We start from the raw sequence: 19,446 nt of genomic DNA, 5'->3' as shown, positions 1-19,446 counted from the left end.
AATTCAACCATCAGCCCAGAAAACTCTTTCCCAGTTTCATTGCCTGTACGTGACCACGTTATTTCAATCACCTTGGCAACATTTATATTACCTACTTCCTAAGGTAGGTATTATATATATGAGATTTTAAATAAAAGAATGCCTGTAAAGTACTTAATGGTCAACTCCTAGCACAATATGAATATTCCATAACTGCTGACAAGCATTATTATTATATCATTTACATTAAAACTGATCTGTACTTTCTTTCACACACCCATGTTCTTTGTCCCCAACTGGGGTAAAGGAAATAAATGAACATTTATTGATTATCTACAGTAAGAGTATAGAATGCAGTGTAGGCTACAGAATTAGGGGTGTTCAAGACTGAAACTGACCTGGATTTGAATTCCAGACCTCTCACTTACTTAGACTTTACGACGCCTCAGTTCCCTTACTGATAATTAGAGATAATAGACATTTCAGGCACCACGGTAAGGATTAAAAATATTATAATGTTTGGATCCAGAAAGGGCATTCATTACCTCATTTAATGTACACTGTTAGATAATCTGATTGAGTTTTGAGAATCTGATAATGGCTCTGCATCCTTTTGCTAAAAATAATTAGATAGGTAGATAACTATTCATAGCATTTTGCATAGAATTCCAGGGCTTTGCTAATACGAAAATCAATCAAAGGCTTTAGTTGGCACAAAGAACTCAAGAGAAATTGTTATGGGGCAAGAATTAGAATTCTTCTTGAAATACAGACTATCATCCTGGAGAAGAAAGGACAACATTTTAATGTGGTTAAATTTGGGTCAAAACTATGCACTTCCTTAATGGTGTTTCTACCAGCTCTTGATTTGACTGGGATTGAAATTTCTGACATTACTGTCCCCATCACAGACTTGAAAACCTGGCAGACAATCAAGTGCAACCTACAGTTAAAGGTCGCTCATCTAAAAAAATGGGTATGTTACTACCATTCTGACAAGAGCGTTATGAAGATTAAGAAGAAGCACAAATAAACTCTCCTAACACCTGACAGCCAAGTAATACATCTTTCAGCTCTTTCAATTCTTTTTCCTGCTTACCTGACTTATTTCCTTCCCTGCTCTGAGTTCTCACTGTGTTTCGTGTCCCACAATGCTGAAGTCATTGTAATGCTTTTACTCAGGAATCTCATTTAACATTTAGCATAGTAAATAAGAAAGCCTAAGAAGTGACTGAGGTAAACTGTCATTATTGCATCATTCTGATAACCTGATTTGTCCAGAAATGTAACTATGTGATTCTCCTTTACTTCCAGTTGCTCACCATTCATGGGCACAAATTGAGTGTATATCAGATATATTAAATTCCTGGAAAATTATCTGTGGTGTGATTTGGGGTTCTATTTGTGTACTACAGCTTTCCTAAAACTAAACTATTATCATTTCTACCCCTCTTCTGTCTGAAAATCCTCAAAACATAAGTTCTAATTAATAGTTATACTAGTTGGCATTATAGTCATTCTTTTTTGCTTTTTCTCTGATTGTAAGTCTCTTCTGACTCTTAAGTCAATCAAATGGGTTCTCTACATTTGAGGAAGCTCAAAGAGGAAAATAGGATGAGTAGGGTAAGAAGACATTCACACATAGAATTAGTGGAAGCCTTACCAGTAACAAAACTAGTGAAATTAGAGCTAATTAATTAGCAGCCAGGAAAATTTCATTATGTGTTGTCATTAACTGGTCAACTAGGGTAACTAGGCTTACACACAATAGAAAGAAAGAGTAGAAAATCTATTGTTTCTGCCAGCTTCTCCTGCTCGTTATCAGCTCAATTTTCTCCTAGTTTATGAAACAATAACAGTTTGGTATTAGAATTTAAGTGCCATCAATATAAGATATGGAGATATGTGAAGCCTACTCCACTTTCTTTGTAAACTAGTACTATAGCATCATAAATTCCACATTAGAATGATTCAGTTGAAAGACAAAATTCATGCAGAGTACACTATTTGTTTAAACTTCAAAAAAATCAAAAAAGATTGCTATATCTTGTTAGATATGTTATGATCCCAAAGATATGTTATGAATCCCAAAGCCAGCCAGGCTATCCCTCTGCATTTCTTTGTCCTAACACAGGCTTTTGTCCACCAGCATCCCCGTCGGCCCCTATACAGAAGAGAACACCGTCTGTTCATCAAGAGCCCCACGCCGCAGACACACGGCGCGTAGTTAGAGCTCAACGATGAAGCTGGAGGAGAGGCAGGGATCTCCCAGTTGTGTCCGGCCTGGTGGGATTTTAGAGAAGCTATTTCTTTAGGAAGCGTCCCTTTCTTCAGACAGACTGGGGCATTTCCAGTGGCTGGCCACAGTGCCCCGAAAAGGTGGACTCAGATGGACTTGGGCATCAAGGAAGGTTCTGTGCGGGGCTCACGGGCTGTTCTTCCGTGTTTCGAACATACAAATCAAGTTGGGGGCAGGCCACCACTAGTGCAGGGCCGACCAGAAGGCACGTTCAACAAAGTTTCCCCTCCCTAACCCCTGCAGCCCCTTCTAACAAAAGGAAGACCAAAAGGAAGATGTCCAGGGAAGCCTCATCTAAAAGGTGGAGGAGCAACATTCCTCGGTGCAAGTGTCCTGGCCGTGGCTGCAGTGGGAGGACCACACCATGCCACCCCCTGGCTGGGTGTCATGATGAAATTTGGACATTATACCAGAAGCCAAAGGGTCACTCCACCAAACCCTTAAGAAAAGGATGAGGGACGAAGCATGTGTGCCCTCGAAGCCCCAATCTTCTGGTGCTCCAGTCTTCAAAACTTACACAAGCTGCCTCTTACATGTCTCCTTTAGTTGTCACCTTGGGACAAGGACCTCTGAGCACCTGACTGAGGAAACAGAAAGGCCGCTGCCACAATCATCCTACTGAGCCCTCTCCCCTCCCCTCAAAAAGGGCCAGCAGCCCCCTTCCCTTGAAAGGGCTTTTCTTTAGAAAGGGCGGCCTGGACTTAGCATGAGAGGGGAATGCAGTTTAGAGACACCTGGGACCACGGGGTGCTTTCAAAGCCTCTCCCCGCCCTTCCAGGTCTTGTCTGGTGGGGTTTTCAATATTAACGCCGCACAGATAAATAACACCCAGTGTCAGGATGAAGTGTTCTTACGTGCACAGGGTCAGATGGAGGGTTGAGGCCCCGAGCGTGGTCCAGTGTCACGGGAGTGCGGGCAGGGCGGGGGGCTGGCCGTGAAGAAACAAGAGGAGGAGGGGCAAGGCTCAGTACTGGATCCTGCTGACTACACACACACCCACACACACACTTATAATCTTTAGCTGCCCCATGAACTTTTTGTGAACTGTTTAAAACTGGAGGTCTGTTGAACAAACAGCGGCGCCACTGCCAGCCATAATTTCATTGCAACGAGCTAAAGACTCTTAACTCTTCAGGTTCCAGGCCAAAGATGGACCTGAGCGGAAAGGGCCAAGGAGCCGGGGGCCCTGCCTGGCGTGAGGCCCTTCTCCAGAATGACAGCCCAAATCCTGGGCAGGAACACCCTCATCCTGGGCAAAGGCCGTACTGCGTACACCCCACCATCACTGAGAAACGGGCCCACCCCCCATCTCTCTGGGATGTAGAACTAACTAAGGGGATCTTGGGCACAAGGGACACACAGATAGGGTCAGAGACACCGCCACGCTCACCCCATTCCTCTTCTAGAAGCGGCTATTGAAATAGTTGGGGGTCTTTCTTACTTTCTTCTTCTTCTTTTTTTAACCTCCAAGGAAAAGTTCTTCAAAAGTGACTTCCCTCACCCTTGGCTGTGGGTCATGCTGCAGGGGGCAAATGACGTGATTTAGATGACAGACAGAGCAGGCGCTTTGCTGCTGTATATAAGAGGCTCATCTGCCCTTATTTCTCAACGACCCCCCCCCTTTTCTTCCACAGGTGGGTGATGCTTCTGGAAGTGCCAAGATGTGTGAAGTCCATGAAAAGCACTTTACAAGCACCAACCTGTTTCCAGTGGGAGCTGCTAAGCTACACCTTGGCTCTGGGTTTTAACCCTTTTTTCCAGCAGTGGAGAGAAGGGGGCAAGGATGTGGGATAGGGATGAAGAGGGAAGGTGGCCAAGAGAAGGGGTCAGCCGGGGAGACGGAGGAGGGTCTGGTTTCTGAAGAACAGACCAGGAATTGTGGTGGCTGCCCGCTGAACACCCAGTTCTGGGAGAGACCCGGCTTGCAAAACGCAGACTCGCCGCGTGGTCTCCGGCTTTCGGTCTGGCCCTAGGGGCAAGCACAGGAGAGCTTGAGTCTCCCTCGACAGACTTGGGCAGTCATCTGGTCCGGGAGCCAAGAGTTATGATTAGCATCCGAGCTTGGCCTGGACGCTGGGGAGAAGAGCCTGATTGGCAGAAAGAGGTCAGAGGGACCAAGATTAGGAGCTGTCCCCCCAACCTCGGCATCCCTGAGTGAGGGCACCTTGGCCCTCTGTGAAAAGACACGAGGGGGCACACGGGTCCCCAGCTGTACCCACCACCGTTCTGCCGATTCCTGCTATGAAGACACCATTATGGAATGAGGAGAAGGAGAGAACGTTTGTTTTGTTTTTTTTCTTTAAAGGCGACTTCCCTTGCCAGGCAACAAACAGATTGCAAAGGAAGGAGCAGTGGCCGTGAGAGGCTGGCGTGAGCGCAGGGAGGAAGGCAGCACCAGGCCACTCCTGCCACCTCTCCTTTCTCTCCACCCCAGCTCCTCCTGGCACCGGGCCACTTTCCACTGCCTCCGCCCTTGAGGCGCTGATGGATTGGTTCAAGTCTGCACAGCACGCTTGTCAAGTGACAGCGACGGAATGGGAAGCAGCGCCACCAAACCATCCCAACTCCACTCCAATACTAACGGTGCCCCTTCCTAGGGCCTCACTCTCTAGGCACCCCATGCCGCATCAGGCACTTATCCAGTTAGTGACCAAGAAGACCTGGACGGGTTTTGGAGAGCTTCTGGCTCAGAAGGCCGGGCAGACGGCAGGGCTCCCAGCCAGCATGCCATGTGCCACGGCCCTCCGTAGGCTGGGGACCTCTTCGGGGAAGGGGTGTCTCTCACTGCACGGGCATGGCTGGTTCTCTGTGGAGGACACGCGCGCGCGCGTGCGCAGTCACCACAGCCTCCCAGCTCCCACTCTCATCAACGGCGTGTCTCTGGGCAGGTGGCCGGACCTCTTCAACTTTGGCCCCCTCATCTGTAAATCTTTGGCACCGTGTTTTCCAGAGGATTAAACTGCACTATGGACTTGAGTTCTGCCTGGCAATAGCTGGTGCAGGCCACATCTAACCCATTAAACAGCATCTGACTCCACTAAACATTCTACGTAACAAACAAACCCCCGAATGGCTATATAGTTTCCTTGCGGCAGAGGGAAGGCTGAGGCAGGGACACAGAGGGGGCCAGGGAGGGGTGATCTTCTGCAGAGTGTGTGGCTTTCATGGAAGCCCAAAACTGATGGCACGGGAGCCCTTCCTGGGACTGCTCCAAGCGCAGACTGAGTCACAGACAGGCACTTCTCTACTGGCGTCAAGGAAGGGAGGGATGAAGAAGTTCCTATTTTAGCATTGGGGGCCGCGAGGAGGTGGGAGATGAGAAAAAGCGGTCCAGGGTGTGCAGCGTTGGGGCAAGTCCTCCTGGGATGTTTTCCCCAGTATGTGTAGCAGTGGGGAGAGGGGAACCCCAAGGATGCCCCCAGGTCGGGGGGAGGGTCGCAGGCTTCCTGGGGTGTGGCTGAAGGAGGTCGCCCGACTGGGTCCTGCAGCCGGGCATGGGTGCTGGGGGGGAGTGGGGGGTGGGAGGAGTGATCCAGCCTGTCCAGGCGCTGTCTCTTGGCACACTCCAAGTCATGGCTGTCGCCGCCTCCAGAGGCGTCCCCACTCACGACCCAAGTTTTGCATTAGTAACAGAGCTGCGGAGCAGGAGTGCGGGTGTGACGGGGTGGGGGACGGGAAACTCACGTGGCTGGCCCTGACCTTTTGAGCAACCAGAACCTTCCCTGCCTCCTCCCAGGGCGCCAGGATAGCGCCGCGAGCCACTCGGGTCAGTCGGGAGTGAACTTGGCCGGCAGCGGCGGCGGCGAGTGGGGGAAGGGCGCCCCCTCCCCCGCCTCAGCCCTGAGCACGGATTGGTCGGCAACAAAGGGATTTTCTCTCCCACCACACACACCCGCGCTGCCGCAGGCTCCTCGCCCCTCCTCCGCCAGGTCCCCGCGCGGGGCCGACCCCCCACACGCACCCCCCGCCCGACCTTCCAGGACCCCCGGATCTCTCGGCTAGCCCGACCCCAGCTCACCCCGCCCGCGCGCTCCTCTGGGCTCCCCCTTCCCAGGCGCCTGCCGCTGAATCTCTGACAAAAAGCAACTTTGGGTGGGCGCACGGAGAACCCAGGATGTGCGGCGGCGCGCCCCAGGGGAGTGGGCACTGACTGGAGACCGCTCCAGCCCATCGTCCTGCGCTCCCTTCGGCCAGTCTGGAGTGTTCTCTCCGTGGACGCCTCCCCCACCTTCCCCGATTCAAAGATGCAAGCCAGGTGTAGCCAACTGTAAAAGGGGGCTCGGGGGCTTGGGGAGGGGGGCACCAGCAAGGATCGACCGGGAGAGCCGCTGCCAAACCGGGGCTGCCCGCCACACACCCCCTTCCCCCAAAACAGAGCCGTGGCCCCCCGTCAGTTCTTGGACCAACCTCAGACACTTCCCCTTCCCCCTTCCAACCCGCCCCCCCCCCACGCCAGGCCTCGGCTTTTTGTTCCTTTCACTTTCTTTCACGGTTGTGCCACACACAACCACGCGTGTATGCAAGAGGGGGCCCCATTTGGAAGCTGGTGTCCCTCAACAGGAGGCAGCAGCCCAGGACAGGAAACCTCGGTTGAATGCAATTAATCGACCTTACTCCACTCCTCCCCGCCCACCCACCCTCCACACCCCCCCGGGTCTGGTCCCTACAGGCTGGGATCCCACTTGGAGTCTACACAACCTGGAAACAAATCCAGAATAAACGATCCATAGACCACGACTCTAGAGGGGGTGTCACTGCACTGCAGCCTCCATCAGGGCTTTGTAGAAATAAAGTGAACTCACTGCAAACTCCTCCCCCCACAAGGAACGCTATACCAGAAAGCTATTAACGACAGCTATCATTAGTACACACAGGAAGCACAAAGGAACTTTTTACGAATGAAAGATGCATAAAACACAGGGTCCTGTGATCTGCACCCGGCTTCCCTGCTGATTGTGTGCAGCCTGGGAGTCCTGGGAAGGCTGGGGGTGAGGGTCAGAGGAGGACGGGGGCGCCCACTTTCTTTACGAGGAACAATAGGAACCCCACGTCTGTTCATCTTGGAACCCGGAACACCCCCAAACAAAGCTGTGGGAAAACTGCGGTAGACGTGGGGGCCCGTGAATTTTTCTAGCTGTTCAGAGCTTAATTACTCCTCCTTGATCCGTGGGACCAGACACGACACCACCAAGGTTAAAATGCCCCAAACAGCGCCGAGCAGATGTGAGCGAGCTGGCAGACGCGCAAATGAGGCCTGCCTCGGTGCACGATAACAAGAGACTAATACGTTGCATATCGTTGAAAGAAAATTACTTTTCTCTGATTTGCGTTTGCTTCGGGGGAAAAAAAAGCCAACCAGAGTCCCTCTTCACAAGCACGAGTCTTATCCTGGAAATGCAGCCCGGCTGCATTAAGAGAGCTGGAAGGAGGGAAAGACTGCCAGCGCTTTGGCGTTGCAGGCTTGTTTATCTTTCCCCTTTTCCTCCAAGGCGAAACTCGTTTTGCAAGCAACATTCCTACAGAAAATGGCACACGTCATAAAAAGAGACCAGTTTACAGAACTGGCACCGAAGTTCATGTATCATTCCAGAAGCATCTCCCAGCTCCCCACTAGGGAACCCAACTAGATGTAGAAGTCCACATTATAACCCAGAGAGTAGATCTGGGGGCAGGGTGGGGCGGAGGTGGACCCATAATTTGCAGATATCCTGCAAGCTGTACACTCAGGGGCCGAAGTCACACAGAAGGGCAGGATATAGAGTTAAGTCAGCTCTAAATGATCCTCCAAAGCCCGGGGGCCAGGGCTGCGGAAGCCTTCAACCTTGAGGTTGGGGGGAGTGGTGTTTACACCCAGCTTGCCCCAGGACAGCCCAGGGGCAGGCCCATCTTCTGGACCATCCTGAGCCCCGCCAGCTTGGACCGGCCCAGCGGGGTATTGCTGCCACCCACCAACTGTTCTCCCTCCCACCCTGGCGCCTCCCCGCAGTGCCTGGCAGAGGACCAGGAACTCAGAGAAGGCCGGGCTCTGGGCATTTAGTTGATTAAGTCACAGAGTGGGTGGCGCTGTGGGCAGAGCTCAAGACAGCACCGTTGGTCCTGCAGCTGAAAGGCAAGAGCGCTCTTAAAAACCGGGAAGGCAAAGGGAGGCGGGTGATCAAAAGCCGACTTGCACCCCTCCCCACCCCCATTCACCCCCCTTCGGGTCCTGAACCTACACACTTGTGTTTCCAATCCAGGAAACAGGGCCGAGGGCATAGAACACAGCGGCCGCCCGTCTCTTGAACTTGTCTGAATAACAGGGCCATTTCAGAGGAAGAACAACGGCCTTCAGAGCCTCTGCAATTTCCAGAAAGCCTTCAGTTAATAATACATTCTTTCCAACAGGCTTGCTTTAGGGCGGAAAGTTATTTTCCCAAATCTTAACAACCCGGTCACAAGCCACTGAGGCCCCAGGTCAACAGATCCCGGCCAAACCCCTCCAGACAGTTGACACTCATGACCCCGCAGGCCCTCTCCTGCCACCTCTGCCTAACAAGTTCCCTAAACCACAACACACCAACCAGCGCGCACGTCCACCACGATCCCAGGAGCCAGAAAGATGCATGTCGCGGGGTGCGGGGGGGGCGGGTGCCGCCGCCCAGGGCTCTCTCGCAGCGCATCCGAGGGCTCCCGGGCCAGCAAGGGGCGGCCACCTCTGCAGCTCTCCGCGGGCCTGCATAGTGCGCGCTTTGTGTGAGCGCCGAGGAGGCACAGCGCTGCTCGTGCACCAACAGCTGTCACATTATTTGCACTCGCTGTAAACAGCCTTCACATTCCCCCCTTACCACACAGTTAAAGCCAGACTAACAATCCAGTTAGAGATCAAACCAACAACAGCAGCATTGTGTCTGCCTTCGCACCAAGCCCAGCAGCTGGCAGGTTTCTCCGGAACAAGAGACCCCCCTCCCCCCACCCCTCCAGGCTCCAGCCAAGGCTAGCCGAGGCAGCAATGCGTGTGTCGCTGCTGATTGTTAAAGCAAGAGAACACAGCCATTTCGCGCAGAGTTCTGTGCGGTTCATCAGCTCTCCCAGAGTTTCCTCCTCCCAGGCCCCCTCCCCCATTTCCTCAGCTGGGAATAAAGGTTGTTCAGACTCCCAGGGTCGGTTTCTCTGCTCAGCAAAGTGTGGGTCGGCCTGCCCCGGCCAGGCCTGGGGTCCTGCAGCCCTCTCTACCGTGGTCCCAGAGGCTAGGCAGCCCGGCACTTTCTGCAGCCCAAAGCCTCGTGCGTTTCGGAAAACCGTCCAACTCCCTGAATCCTTCCTGGTCGCCCCACTGACCAAAATGTCTCCTTTTATGATTTTTGGTTAAGTCGAACATTTCCATAATCGTCATTATTAGCGCAAATTACATGCCTGATCGGTCCTTAAATAGATTTTAATTAAATAATCATACAAGGCTCATTTTATGACTTAAGAAAGGCATCAGTTTTCGTTATAAACTTTCCACCAGGATATAGAATAATGATAGCAGACAAATACTTATTCTTTGAAAAGCACCAATAACTGATGGGCAGAGTGTTGGGAAAGAAGACCCTGCTTCACACCTTCTGGAATCCAAGTGGAGACTAGACAGACCACATCTGCACAACTTTCCTCCGGAAAAGGGAGAGGGGATTTCTTCCTCCAAAGCATTACTTTTGTCTTCTCTTTGGGGCCAGGAGAAAGGAACCCCAAATGTTCCTTTTCCTTGCCCATCTGAAGAGATCTCTCCAGCTTAGAAGTCTCTTCTAGAGACCACTCCTCGCCACCCCCATCTGTTTTCCACCCCTCAGTCTGCTGAGAGCCGTGGTGGAAAGCAGGCAGGCTGTGCTTGTTAAATGCTGTGTAAAATGCTGTTAATAAAATAATAAATACAAAGGATGGAGGCTGCTGGTTCCATGGGTGTTTTGACTGGAAATGCCTTGGCACTTGTCATGTGTTTATGGGAGGGCAGACAACTCTAGGATTTACATAGTTTGGACATCTCTGTACTTCATTTATTCTTTCCTAGTTGACGTAGGCCTAGAGCTATTTCAAGTTTGCATTTGTACAGAACTGTTAAATGCCTAAGAGTTTCTCCAATTAAACCAAGTTTTAAATCAGACCCAAGGCTGGAACGTACTCTCGGGCTCGCCCCACTCCACCCCTCTGCCTCTGTGGCTGGAGAAAACAAACAGACACTCAGCAACGATCCCCTGTCCTTGCTCTCCCCACCTTCACCACCCCCACCCCCGGGGGGGGCACCTAGGGCAAAGGTTAAGGTGTCTTCAGATTACAGGCAAGGCCCTGGCTACACACACTGGAAAGCACTGCAGTTGGGCGCATCCTGCGCATACTCGAACCTCTAAAATAGTGAGCTAAGATGGGGGGAAAACTGCTGGCCTGGTAAAACCCACTGTTCACAAAACAATGTCAGCAAAGGCTGAAAGGCATTCTTTAGAGAGGTACCAGGGACTCATGCCTACTGAAGCTCTTTCAGCACAAAGGCTTTTAGGGGAAGAAGGGAAAAGGGGGATGGGGTGGGGGAGGAGAGAAAGGGAGCGCTCCTGTTTCAGAGCAGGCATCCCCAGAGAGTCAAGAACCAAGTGTAGCTTCAATCAAACGCTGACTTCCCCTCTGGGAGTCTAGTAGGAAACCTGATCACAGTAGCTCACTACCGGCCTGGATCCATACAGGTCTGGTTTTCTTCTCATGCTAGTAATTTTTTTAAATACATATCGATAGAAAAGAAGCAATCCCTGACAGACTTTTATTGAAAACCACACTGAGACCTCATAACATCCAGACTTAATCCCTATCAGACAAACCACAGCACCTCTGGCCCCTGCAGTGGGCCAGACCCTTTCACCTCTTCCCACCAGGTCTCTCCCCTCCAGCCGCTGCTGTTCCCTCTCCCCGAAAGAATGACGGGAGGACTTGCCAAAGAGCACCTAGATACCGGTTCTGGAATCAATTCCTAACCATATAAATGATCCCACTTAGGGGGAGAAAAAAAAAATCCCAGCCTTTTCATATGGATTCCTTTAAAGCCCAGAATGCAAAGAACTGTAACAAAGGGAAAGAGGAACCCACGGAGGCAGACCTGGAGGAATAGCCTCAGGAATACCCTTGGAGGGGAGCTTAACCTGCAGGTTGGCCCCCAGACACTGGCCTACGCAGGTCTTGCGGCCGGGGGGGGGGGCTCGGGCATCTCAGGGGCAGCAGGGGATGGAGAAGCAACCTATAGGAATCTGACCAGTCATTCAAAGCAATTACTAATCCTCCGGGCCTACTATGTGCCAAGTATTCTTTGATCCTAAAGGTGGAAAATTATTCCCAGTCTTACAAATGAAGAAACTTACTGAGGCTCAGAGGCCATAAATAACCTGCCCCCAAGGTCACACAGCTAGTAAAAATGGGCCACGGTCAAACTCAGTCCTGGAGTTGAGGAGAGGAGCCAATTATTGGTCAAATTGTGCCATCCAGAATCCACAAGAAGTTCGGAAGCCTTCCTTGGCCCTTGTACTCCAATACAGAGTAAAAGGATAGCACTTAACACCTATGAAATTCGGTCCACAAGGAGCCCGCACCCTAGTTTCTCCTACACCCAGAAATCTCTTGGTCCATGTGAAGTCTTTCGAAATTTCTGCCAACATCCTACCCATCTCCCTACACTGGAACACCCTGGTGTGAGGCCAGGGGTTCCCAACAAGGCTCCACTTTCCCCTCCTCCAGGAGCCCAGAACAGGCAGTGGGAGGTGGGTGCTACTCTTAGGTCTCTATAAAAAGTGCTGACACCTGGAACTAGAAGAAGGCTTGCCACATAAAGCAATAAATCAAATTATCTAGACAGAGCAAAAGCCCTTTGGAAAGACTGCCTACATCTACCTTTCCTAGGACTTGAATGAAAAACTCAGGGACCAAAGTGGGCTGGGGAGGCAACTGAGGGGGAAGCGGCTTGCAAGATGCTGGACCCTCCTGGACTCCTGGGGGTCCCCCCAAAAAGCCAAGTCCTGAGACAAGCCGGAGGTTGGGGTTATCTCTCCTCTCCCCAACTTCTCATCCCAGCAGCGCAGGGTCAGCGCTCAACATCCCCTCCCCACCCCATCTTCAATTTCCTGGTCTGCCCCGGGCTTTCAGAAGCTCCGGGAACCATCCACACCCGATGCCACAGACGCCACAGGCTCCACGACCGAGGGCCGTCTCCAGCTCAGCTCGGTGGGAAGGGGAACGGGCAGGAGCGCCGGACACTCAGCCGCCCCTGCGGCTTTCCGGCCCCGGGCGGGTGGCTCCTCCAGTGGCCGAGGCTCCGGATGTGTGAAATGGCTCCAGGAGCGCCTGGGGCAGGCCAGGGCCTCCGCAGCGGGAGGGACCGAGGCGATGGCGGAGCCGGGTCCTCACCCCTCTAGTCAGCCAAACACGCCCCGGCGGCCCGGCAGCCCCTGGCTCGCAGCCAGTGGCTTTCTCTCTTTTTTAAACTTTCCGGCCTTGGCCATCACCACCGATTGGGACAGGATTTCCAGCCCCCGCCTTCCCGCCTCCACACCCTCCGTGCAGGCCCTTCCAACCTCCAGGGAGGTGACCCCCGCCCCCGGGCACCGTGAGTCCCTGGCCCCGGCAGACCCTCCCCCGCCCCCGCCACTTGGGCCACCTGGAGCGAGCCGCTTCCCAAAGCGATCGGCGTGCGGCCGAGTCTGGGGCTGCTGCTGCGTCCGGGGAGGAACTCCCGCAGCCTCCAAAGGTCCAGGCCTGCCCGCAGCGGCATGCAGAACCGCCCCCTACTCTCGCTCTCTTCGAAAGACCAGACGCGGGGGGAGGGGGGGCGGGGGAAGTTTAAGGCCTGTCTTTAAAAAAAAATTTAACTCTTCAGATGCAAGAATTTGGGTGCTCTTGGCACGGTTATGAGCGCTCGGGTAGAACAATAGAAATGGGGGGTGCCGGAAATGGTGCAGGAAGACCCCTATAACCCTATAAACCTCTCCTCCCCCCTCGCAGTTACTATTAGCATTAAAAGATCCCAGTGCCTTCAATGCAATAGTGCCTGTTTATAACTTTTCCCTGCTGGGTCCCCATACCCTATACAAGCCCCCTCCTCACGTTTTGAAATCACCAGGGCAAAGATCGCTCCCAAATCTGTGACCTCCCGGAGCTCTTGGGCCTCTCACCTGCTCTTGCCCCTGGCACCCTGACCTGACTCACCCTCTTCCCCCCAGTAGTTCCTCTGGTTTGCACCTAGACAAGAAATTTAGTTTCATTTAGCTTCCGGTCTTTAATTTTAGCAGGTCTCCTTTTTGCATGCAAATCAATATGGCAATTACCATCTAAAAGCTCGCCCAGCCCCGGGTCAATGTAAATTGATCATTGTCCGCCTTCCACAAAATAACACCGGGAGTCTGTGATGCATAATGAGATTATACTGGAAACTGTCTTTTAGATCAAATTCTATTTTATGCTGTCAGGATCTTCTCCTAGCGGACTTCCCCGCTAGTCTAATCACGGGGCGCCAGAGCCCATGGGTGCTGAGGGGCGATGGCTGGCCGGGGAGACATGGTTCTAAGAAATAACAAAGTGCGGGGACGCGCCCCCCCCCATTTCCAACACCCTCGACTAGGGGCCGGCGGAAATGAGCCTGCGCTGGGAAAGGGGGCCTTCTACAGAAACGTTGCGGGGGGGAAAAGTTCGTTGGTCAATTCCCATCCAACAGAAAGTCAGCTATCCCTTCCGGAGGAACACATGGGGGGCAACCAGCGAAAGCCGTCGGGCCGGGCTGGAGGTTGGGAGACGTCCACGGCCAAGTGCTCGGGGCACAGGCGGCTTGGCTGCCACGGGGGTGGCCTGAGAAGACCTTCCACTCCTGCCCCGGCTGCTTCTCAAGCCAGCGCCACCATCTAGGCCCCGGCAGCGCAGCCAGCCTTGCAAACAGACGGAATCCTGCCGGCCGTACACTCGGGCGAGGCAGCCCGGTCGGGCCGGGCTCCTCCAGCCAGGAGAAGGTCCTCCCGCCCCCGCGCGGCCCCCGGGGCACGGGTGTGACCCTGGAGCTTAACAAAGGGCCTTCAGAGCTCCTCGGGCGGGCGGGGGAGCGGTGGGGCCAGCGGGGAGAGGGGCGGTACGGCGGCCCAAGTGAGGCCCCCCGCCCCGCCGGGCTGGGTCTGCCGGGCCCGCCGCCCTCGAGGAAACCACCGAGGTGGCATTGCCGGGGCTGCTGGGCACTCCCGAGGACCGTCCTGGGGTTCGGGCGGCTCGGAGGCCGGCGAGCCTCCTGCCCAGCCCCGCGGGCCCGGCTGTCGTGCCCGACCCAGCGCGGGCTCCACCCGAGTGCGGTCTTCCCAATAAAAGCTGGAATTCCCGGCTGGGCTCAGACAAAGAGGGACCGCGGCAAATCGACGCCGCGGGCAAATCAAACCCAAGCCGAGTTTACGCGCGCGTCTGGGGTCACAGAGGCGCCTGCTAATCCTCCCTACGCTGGCCGTCCCCGCACGGTCTCCTCAAGGGGGGAAAAAAAAGGGAAAGAAAGCATACCTCCCCCCTTGATTCCGCCCAGAGGCCGAGCTTCGCACTTCTTTCGGTTCAGTCTCTCTCAGTTCACTAGGCCCTGCGCCACCTTAGCAAACAGGGCTTAGAGGAGCGCAACATCCCTTGCTTCCGACCCAGAATGCAAAGCTACTCCTCTTTTTCCTCCACCATCCATCCTCTCAGGGTCCAGAACTCAAAAATCTTTCAGAAATCCTCCTACCTGCTCAAGACATACTCTCTTCCCCACTCTAGATGCGAAGAAACTATAACCAGAAGCAATCTTAGTAACCAAGGGCCATCCACCCTTAGCTAGGCACCGTCGCCCTCAGTTTCCCTCTAGCCGAAGACACAGTATTTCCCAGTGAATGAGTGTGCGAATGTGGTCGTGTGGCCCACACTTCCGTGCCCTGCTCTGTCTCACCGGGCAGGAAAATCTTCATCAGGCATTGAGGAGTTTTTGTCATTCAGCCTGTGTATCTAAGCATGGATGTATGCATGTGAATGCTTTTTGTGTTTCCAAGTGACCCTCTTCACACCTTTAAATGGGCTTTTGTCTCTCGAACGAACTTACAGAAATTCTGCTCCAGTTTCCAGCTCAACAAACTCTGGGATTTTCTCCTAGAATCTCGCTCTAGGTCTCAGTATTTGCATACCCATGTTTACATTCCTCGCGGCCAGTTCTTTCTCTCTTCTGTATCTCTTGTTCCATGTGGGCACCAGAGCCCAAGTGTCTTGATTTGTCTCAGCACATGTCATTCAGGCGCACATCTTAATCTGTGCATTCCTGTCTAATACGTACACCTCCCCACGACTTACATTCTTGCTTTGCCTATAATGGGGCTCGTTCCCAGACCAATATGGGTTTGCAGTTTAATGTAACTAGAGGATCCCCTAAGACTCCAAACCCTAAAAGGAAGAGGAGGGGGAAGGAGAGAGGAGTGTGACTAATGATTCATTTCTCTATAGGGTAACCCACCCACCAATTTCTACCTCAGGGAAAGAACGAGACCAATGCCTGCGGAGTTGTATTAAATTTTTAGACCCATTCAATGTTGACCCCATGGATGTGTATACAAATGATCGATCTTGTACACATCACTGTCCAACTCCTGTTTGGAGGCTGCCTCCCTGCACATATCTTATTTGAACTCTCCACAAGTTCATGGTTAAAAGTGTTTTTATTTACATAGACAACTCAAGGACCCCTTTGCTCTCTCCGACGCATACCTGTATGCACTGGCCAGGCATTTCAGGCTTGGGTCTTTGGTAGGCAACACTCTCGGTCAGAGGCCCCACTGACTAAAGCTCTGAGCAGACCTTCACATACTGGGCCGCTGGGAACGGTAAGGTCTAACCTCTGCATCTCCCCAACTCAGTTCCTTAAGTGAGGGTGCCCACCGTGTGTGTTCACACCTTCCCCATTGAGAAGTATCGGGTCAAATTAGATCACCTAGCAGCTGCGTTTGGTTCGTCGAAGAATCGAGCCCAATGTACCAGGATGTGAGACTGCATACACAGAAGAGAAAGGAAAACCCTAAGCCCAGACTCCCGCCTCCTCTCCCCAGGGGGCTACTTTGCCTCCAGGAATTTCTACTACACTCCCCACCCCCACTCTCCCTATCGTCTTTAAAGGGTTAAGAGAAACCCTCGCAGCCTTCCCTCCACCCTGGTCGCTGGGCCCGAAGGCTCGCTCGCTCACGGGAGTCTGCCGCCGCCTCCGCGGCCCGCCCCCCGCTTCCCGTCCTTCAGCCGGGAGGGAGCCTGCATGCCTGTCTAGACCCATCTATCACAGGCACACCAACAACACCCGCGAGAGCGCGGAGACCCTACCCAGGACCCCCTGCCCGCACGGTTCCCGGCGGACAGAACGCTGGAGCGTGACCGCGCCTGCAGGGTCGGGGTGGGACTCTACGGGCTCGGGCTGCCCCGAGCGCACAGCGGGTCTGCCCCGGCCCCGGCCCACAGCGCTCCCGCCAGCCCGGCTGCCGGGGCACAGTCACAGCTCTGTGCGCTGGGCAGTCCTATTTTTATCTTGTCTAATCCCAAACTGGGCGGGGAGCACAGGCGTCGTGCTTAGAGAACAAGAGATAGGCGAGGGAGGCGGGGAGGAGCAGCCAGGCAGCGACGCGAGCGGGAGCGAGTTAAAGACACAGTCGAGGCGACCGAGAGCAGGAAGAAAGAGCGGGCTGTGCGGGCCTCGAGGCGCCGCACGCAACGCGCCGCCCGGCCAAGTTACACTCGCCTCCCGGTCGCCCCTCGCCGCCCATCCCTCCCCACTTCCCAGAGGCGCTCTCCGCAGCCCGGGCCGCGGGGCCCCGGCCTCTGTGGGAGGCACAGGCCCGGCCGGCCCTGCAAAGGGCTGGAGAGAATCGCTAATGAGCTGTGCGGCCCATTGATCCGGAGAACACTTCCTAATTAACTCTCAGTCACCTACTGGTGACAGCGCCTCAAAGGACAGCGCTGGGGCCGTCCGAGCCCCAACCCCGACCTGCCCGCGGAGCGCCTGGCGCCCGAACCCCGCGCGCGCGCCCCCCCCTCCACTACCCCAGGCAATCCCGGTGAGTGGCGGCGTAAACCCGCACACTAAAGGCCAGCCTCGGGTTAAACCTGGACGGCATATTAATCACCGCCATCTCCCCCCTTCCTCCTCGCGGTGAAATCATGCCCAAAATAAACACGGGAACCAACACTGCAAAGCCCAGACCAGATAACAGGTCGGGGGTGGAGTGGGAAGGGTCGAGAAGCAAATGTATTTTCCAAGTGTCCACGTACAGGAGTCTCGGAGGCCGACAATTAAAATGACCTCCACACAAGCAATTCTGTTGGCCAAACCGAATCCAACACCTCGTAAGGATTGATTTCGGCCCGCGGTGTCCGTTTCCAGTGCCACAGGAAGTGTCAGATGGCTACAAATACCCAAGTCTGTCTGCGTTCACCACCCACCACCTTCTGGGGTGGGCCATTTCCTCCTCGTTTTTATTCCCAAGTCATTTTAAGGATTTTTCTCCAGAGACTACCCCTAGAATCAAATACCACTACCCCTCCTCTGGCCTTCTCTCAAAAAAGAAACAAACAAACAAAAAAACCCAGCTAAAACCCTGAGCTGTCTACTCTAGACACAAGAGGCTGTACGAATACCTATTTGAAGCGCGCTGGTTTCTTTTTTTAAGGTTTGTTTTTAAATACACATAACCCTCCCCCCTCCTTCGCTCTTCCATCCCCGCAACCCCCCAACCCTTTAGACGCCGGCGGCGCGCGCCCTCGTGCGCGCGGGCACTCACAGCCTCTGGCTGGAGATCGCGGACTTTCTGGAAAAGATTCATTAACTGCAAATTAAGCCTCGCCCCGGCTTCGGCCTACACGCGGCCAGGCTCAGCCGTCTCAGGGACCCGGGGACGTGCCCACTCGAGAGTGCAGGCGGCGGGAAGCCCGTCGGGACCACGCGTGCCTCGAGCCGCCCTACTCCGCACACGGCGCCCCGGGGCTTGCTTGGTCAACAGCAGGAGCACGTCGCCGCCGCCCCGAGCCCCCTAGTTGGCGGAGGCTCTGCAGCGCAGCCGCCCACCTGCTCCGAGCGCGGGCCCCGCGGCGCAGCGGCGCCTCGCTCTCCCCGCCTCGGCCGAGGATCGCGCCCGGGTGCGCAAGTTCCTCTTCGCCCTCAGCCTCTGCGCCGCACGCCCTCCGAGTGGGACCAACTTCCTCCGGCCGCAGACTCGCACACGCCCTACAGGGCTTTCCACCAGACTCCACGCTACCCAGAGGAGGACCCAGGTCTCGCCCCCGCGCCCGCCGCCGCCCCCGCCCCCGCACGATCTACCCCAACCCCTGGGGGTAGATCTTAAACTTAAAACCAACCCCACGACGTCGCGGGGAAGGTGCGGGTGGACCAGGGTGGCAGATTAAAATTTTTAAAGAACATTTACAAAACAAAGCGTCTGACCTGACTGGCTGGTGGGCGGGCGGGCCTTGTCGGAACCCCTCGCTCTGCTCGATTTCCTAGTATTTTTTTTTAAATCCATGTGATTCACGCTTTGGAGCAATCCAAAACAAAAAACAAAAAACCGGGATTCCCCTCCCGAGTCGCGCGGCAGCGGCGGCAGGTCGAGCTCGGCTCGGCCCGGGGCGCCCGCCACACACACCCTCGCGCACGCACACGCCGTCGTTCCACGAGCAAGAACGAGCTGCCCCCGGAGAGGTGAGACGAGGCAGCGGCGGCTGGAGGTTTTTACAGTTCTTTCCCGAGTCGAAAAAGAAAGCAGACGGGAACCCGCCGCCCTCCCCTTCCTGCTAGCGAGCTAACGCCGAGCCGAGCTTCCCAGCTTCCAGCCCAGCTCACCCCCCCGCCCGACTCGCGGCACTCAGCGACGACCGCGCTCCCGCGCACACAGACACACACTGCCTGCAAACTTCCAATCCGCGAACTCCCTGCTCTCCTCTCAGCCCCCAGCGGGGCGGCAGCCCCCCCACCCCCGCCGCGCCCCTCCCTCCCCGAAGCCCACGCCGGGCCGCTTAGGTTGGCTGCATTTTTAATAACTTACAGCTAGGAAATAAAAACGAAAGCGAGCAAAGCAGCCAAAGTGAAGCGCGAGGCACAAGCTTCGAGGGGTACGCCAGAGAGTCAGAGGAGCCACCCGCCGCTAGTCTGGGCCCCGAGG

General features: G+C 54.6%; 1 protein-coding gene and 1 long non-coding RNA gene across 2 annotated transcripts in view; both read right to left on the bottom strand.

Annotated features, from left to right (window-relative positions):
- Positions 1-19,446, bottom strand: part of LOC308610324 (uncharacterized protein) — a gene marked incomplete at both ends in the record, with an annotated part of 42,817 nt that overhangs the window by 16,644 nt on the left and 6,727 nt on the right. The window contains one exon of the mRNA XM_081259501.1: positions 18,732-18,787. Within this exon, the coding sequence (XP_081115627.1) occupies positions 18,732-18,787 (56 nt within the window). The remainder of the gene's footprint in view (positions 1-18,731; positions 18,788-19,446) is intronic.
- Positions 1,968-3,191, bottom strand: LOC308610323. The gene is made up of 2 exons (XR_014014513.1): positions 3,133-3,191; positions 1,968-2,859 (listed from the first exon to the last, which is right to left on the bottom strand). It is a non-coding gene; the product is annotated as an uncharacterized lncRNA (long non-coding RNA).

The sequence above is a fragment of the Mesoplodon bidens genome (genome assembly GCF_964165515.1).
Source record: "Mesoplodon bidens genome assembly, contig: HAP1_SCAFFOLD_197, whole genome shotgun sequence".
Classification (NCBI taxonomy): domain Eukaryota; kingdom Metazoa; phylum Chordata; class Mammalia; order Artiodactyla; family Ziphiidae; genus Mesoplodon; species Mesoplodon bidens.
The sequence above is the reverse complement of the archived record's forward strand: the minus strand, read 5'-3'. Positions and strand labels throughout refer to the sequence as shown.